A 5,051-nucleotide genomic window follows, 5' to 3' on the forward strand; every position below is an offset into this window, starting at 1 on the left:
CCAGACGGCGCGGGCCAAATCGGGGGGGGGCAGCGACTTCGAGGGGCCTATGGAAGGGTTGTCTTGACCGTCACGCTGAAGGGAGTATGCGCCATTCGCGTGGCGCAGCGACTCGAGCGCGCAGGCCGTCGCACCGTCCTTGGCCAAGACTTCCCCTCGGCCTCCCTCGCCTCCCTCGCCTCCCCTTCCTCCCTGGCCTCCCTCGCTGGCCTCCCCTCCGCCCTCCCCTCCGCCCTCCCCTCCGCCGTCCGCCTCATCGCCCTCCTCGAGGAGATCGCTCAGGTTGGAGAGCTCGAGCAGGTTGGTGGCCTGACCAGGGACGACGCGGGAGGGGAGAGAAGAGGGCTCGGACCAGAGGCGGGGAATCTCGGACCAGAGGCTGGGAATCTCGGACCAGAGGCGGGGAATCTCTCGGACCAGAGGCGGGGAATCTCTCGGACCAGAGGCGGGGAATCTCTCGGACCAGAGGCGGGGAATCTCTCGGACCAGAGGCGGGGAATCTCTCGGACCAGAGGCGGGGAATCTCTCGGCCATCTCTGCCATCCCTCTGCCATCTCTCGGCCATCCCCTCGGCCATCCCTCACCGATCCGAGCATCGTCCCGATGGAGGCGGGCAGGATGGTGCTCAGCGTGCCCAGAGATAGGCGCCGCCGCAGCGTCTAAGAGAGAGGCGCGAGAGTGAGCCGAGAGGCGGACGCCCGGTGAAAGAGGGAGAGAGGCGCAAACGCAGCCGCCTGCAGCGGGCTGCGCGGCAGCGCCCAGCCGGGCTGGCTACCCGAGGCGGAGGAGGAGGAGGACAGCTCTCGGAGGGGAAGGCCGCGGGGCGAGCCGGTCCGCTGCTCCTCGGCCGTCAGCACGGAGAACCACCCTCCTCCGCCGACGACGGACGGGGAGGGCCGGAGCGGCGACAACCAACTTCGGAAGCCCGCCCTGCCGCCGTCAGCGCCACACCCGTCGGCGCTGCCGTCGCTCGCGGCGGCGCCGAAGCTGGCGGAGCGCGAGCACGCCGGCCGAGGCGACGCGGCCTTGGCGGCGACGCGTGCGGTGTGCCGCTCCTCGACCAGCGACCACCGCTCGAGCAGGTCGATGACGGCGTCCGGCGACTCTGGCACCGGCTCGGTCGCGAGCGAGTGTAAGCTCCAGAAGAGGACCGACTCGAGCTTGCTGGCCGAGGCTGGCGGGTAAAGCGGCAGGTGGCGAGCAAGGTCGTCCGAGGCGCGTGCGGTGGCAGCAAAGCCTTCCATACATGTACGTGCACAGATGTGGTGCGCACGAGCTCGTCGCCGCGCCACACCTTGACGGCCTTGTCGCCCGAGCCAGTGAGGACGTGGCCGTCGTCCGCCGCCGCCACGCAGTTCACTTGGTTGGTGTGCCCGCGGAGCGTATTCGGCGTCAACAATCGGGGCCTCTATTCACAGCACACTGGCACGACAAGGGCGCAGACTGGCGCGGACTGGCACACACACCACCGGAGCCGCCTAAGCGACTCCGTTAAGAACGGCAAAACACTCCGCGCCGTGCACAATGTATGGAATATTGTGCACAATGTATATTCACCGATCTATATTTTTTCTTTCGAAGAAAAAAATCCCTTGCTTTAGGGGTCTCTCCCAAGGCCAAGGGTGGGCGACGGCAGCGCATCACACCCCTCTCCTTAAAATCCCTGTGTGGTGGCGGCGTGCCGTCCGCTCCCATCCCTCCCTTGGTTGCTCTGTTCTTTCTTTCTTTTTGTGTGCCTGTGATAGTACTAGCACGCGCCAGTTCGCACCTGTGTCGAGCCTGTCTGCTGTGAGAGAGACTTCTTTTGTTTAAATTCTTTCTTTTTGCCCGTAGCCCGATCCCGATCATCTGGCCCGCTGGGTGCGCTTCTTAGCTCCCCGGCCCTGGATGTGAGGCTGCTGACTGCACCAAGTGCTCCAAGATCGCGCCAAATCCTGGAAGATAGCTACGCGCGGATCGACACGCGCGCCTGACCCAGGCGCGAGAAACGAATCTGCGAGGCGTCGGTGGCCGCTTATGCGGCCCGATGGGGAGGAGCGGGGCGGACTACGGGGATCGGCCGCATACACCGCCCTTCCTTGCAGCGAGCCCCCTCCAACCCGCCCGCGCTAGGTCGCGGGTTTGACGCATGGGGTCACTCCCGCGATAAACCCGGGAACTAGCCGGGGCAGTCGGAGAAGGGGCAACTCCGTGCACTGACGGTCGGCCGTCAGAAACCACGCCTGCGTGGATCGCGTCACACCAATCCTCGCTACCCAACGCGGCCAAAGGATATCCACCTCGAGAACCTCGAGAGATCGACACGCGAAACGGCCGGATGCGGGATGGGTGGGTGGGTGGGTGGGGGATAAAAAGGAAAACAGGCGCGCCCGACTGCGACATCGATGCACATGGCCCGCGGGTGGCACACGCCGCGAACCTCCATCCGATCTTTTTTTATGGCGCGGACCCGCGGCGACCTCGGGAGACGGACGGGACTCGGCGACGGTGTTTGGTGTCTGTCGCGCCCGAGTGTCGTGGGATCGGACTTCGGTCTTCGGAGTCCACGCGCGGAGATCGTGATTCGTGTTTTTAGGGGTTTGTCGTTTGAGTAAGCTTGAGCTTGTCGGATTCACATATGCATGAGAAATGAGAAGTCTCGCGCCACCTCACAACCTGAACATGTGGATGAGAGACTGAGAAAAGATCTCAGAGGGACCGCCGCACGCCAGCGGTCGCGGCCACGACCGCTGGCCGCTCCACAAAATGCTCCCCGCGCGGAGCAGCCCCCCCGCCCCCCGCCGGTCAAGCTGAGCTCCACCGCCCGTGCTCACTCGCCCTTGAGCACCGCCGTCGGGGGTGAGAAGCCGCAGTCCGCCGGTGGTCCTGCTGTCCGCTGCGGCAGCCTGTCCACGCACGCGCGAAACGCGTCGAGCCCTGCCTGCTGCAGCTGCAGCAGCTGCTCCATCTTTGCGCCTACACCTCGCCCCCGCCGCCGGTGAGGGGCCTGGGTGGACCCGAAGGGGCTGACCGCCTCTCGGGGAACCTCGGGTGCTCTCCGCGTGCGGTGTCCCGCGCGTCCCGCGCAAGCTCGGGCAGGCTCGGGGAATCTCGGGGAATCTCGGGGAATCTCGGGGAATCTCCGCGCGCCGTCCCACGCGTCCGCGAGTTCGCCGCTGTTGATGGCGTCGACCCAGCGGTGAAGGAGGCACTTGAGCTCTGCACTCAGCTCGAAGTTGGCAAACCTGCAGTGTGTGTGAGAGTGAGCGGGCAAACCGTGAGAGTAAGTTGGCAAACCTGCAGTGTGTGTAGTGGAGGGGCAGGTAGTAGCGTGGGGTGCTGCGTTCAGCAGCGTCGGAATGCGAGGGCTTCACTCTAAGGCCTGTCGAAGGGCTACGAGCCCGAGGCCCCGCGCGCGCGCACGGCTTGTCTACAGCCGAGCGCGCGTCGTCTCGAGCGCTCGTTGCAGTGCGGGGGGGGGGGGGGCGTCGTCGTCTCCCCGCATCTACCTCTGCAGACAGCAGGAACGGCTTTGCGCGGCACTCGGCTCGCACGAACCGCTCGGCCTCGGGAGGCATCCCCGTTGTCGAGCCTGGCGAGGACGTGTCGTGGACGTGTCGTGGACGTGTCGCTTCGTGGATGTGTCGTGGACGTGTCGTGGGCGTGTCGTGGGCGTGTCGTGGGCGTGTCGTGGGCGTGTCGTGGGCGTGTCGTGGGCGTGTCGTGGGCGTGTAGTGGACATGTCTCGCAAGAGGAGCGTGGCGCGGTTCGGCGACGGTGGCAATGCTCGGCGACGGCGGCTCCGCTCACCGAACCAGACGACCCGCTGCGGCAGCTTCTGCAGGTCGGCGCGGCTCAGTCCGAAGACGCCCGAACACGGGCTCCAGTAGAGCGGCTCCATCGAGCCTACCCGGCTCAACCGGCTCGGCTCCTCTCGGCTCCTCTCGGCTCCTCTCGGCTCCTCTCGGCTCCTCTCGGCTCCTCTCGGCTCCTCTCGGGTACAGCGGCTGCATTGAGCCTCGCGGTCCGATGAGCTGTGGGGCGTTGTGGCACGGCCATCCGGCATCTACATGCCATCCGACCGGAGCGGCGCACGTTGCCCGTCAGCGGCGCGGTCGTCATGGTTTGCCACTTTGGGAGCGGGTCGAACGGGCTCCGCGGGGGCATAAACATCGGGCAGCACGAGAAGGGCAGGATGTCGTCGAGCCTGCGCAGGGTCGCGGAAGGGTCTCGGAAGGGTCTCGGAAGGGTCTCGGAAGGGTCTCGGAAGGGTCTTGCGAACGGCAAGATCTCGGCCAGATCTCGGCCAGATCTCGGCCAGATCTCTCGGTCGGGGCTGTCTCGCAAGATACACGCGCGCCAGAGGTCGTAGAGCGACACCGCCGTCAGAAGCTGCAGCAGGGTGTACAGCGCGGCCGGCAGCAGCCAGAGCGGCTCGTGCCTACGTGCGCTTACACCAACATCAGCGTATTGTGTCTTCAGAGCACCGCGCGAATACGAGGGAGGCGACTACAGTGAAAACCCAGCCGAGTACGGTCGAGGACAGTTGAGTCCGTATCCTCTCGATCGCTAGGTGGAGCACAAGAATCCGTCTTCTAGCGGCTCATGCTCAAAGGCGTGGCGCAAGTCGGCGGAGAGGAGGGAGGAGAGCGGGAAGGCAAACACGAGCAGCGAGGCGGACCAGAACGACACGAAGTCCAGCCCTTGCAGCCACAGGATCCCGGCGTGGAAGGCGAGGCCGTGGGCGCACCAGAGCGGCGAGAGGCGTCCGCTGAAGGGAGCCACGGCGAAGGAGAGCTCGAAGAGGAGGGCCCCGCTGGCGAAGATCGTGAGGAGGCGCGGCGACTTGACCAGCCGCCACTGCACCGACCGCGTCAGAGCCTGAGAGAACAAGCGTCTCCACCTCCCCAGGACTTGGCGAGCCGCCACGGCACTACCACTGGCGTGTCAGGCGCCGAGTCGGCAGGCCGGGACCACATGCCCTCGAGAAAGTAGTGCTGGAGGGAGGTGCCTATGTGCATCGTAGGTAGTCGGCAGGCCGGGACCCCACACGCTCGAGAGACAGCCGTGCT

At 66.0% G+C, this 5,051-nt stretch overlaps 1 protein-coding gene across 1 annotated transcript; it reads right to left on the reverse strand.

Moving 5' to 3' along the window:
* Positions 1-2,809: 2,809 nt before the first annotated feature.
* Positions 2,810-5,000, reverse strand: EMIHUDRAFT_252503 (hypothetical protein; the record flags this gene model as incomplete). The annotated part of the gene is made up of 6 exons (XM_005788274.1): positions 2,810-2,955; positions 3,790-3,817; positions 4,075-4,186; positions 4,334-4,420; positions 4,562-4,839; positions 4,914-5,000. The coding sequence occupies 6 exons, from the start codon at positions 4,998-5,000 to the stop codon at positions 2,810-2,812; spliced, it is 738 nt and encodes a 245-aa protein (XP_005788331.1).
* Positions 5,001-5,051: the final 51 nt, after the last annotated feature.

This window comes from Emiliania huxleyi, assembly GCF_000372725.1.
Source record: "Emiliania huxleyi CCMP1516 chromosome Unknown EMIHUscaffold_1366, whole genome shotgun sequence".
In the NCBI taxonomy this organism is placed as follows: Eukaryota; Haptophyta; order Isochrysidales; family Noelaerhabdaceae; genus Emiliania; species Emiliania huxleyi.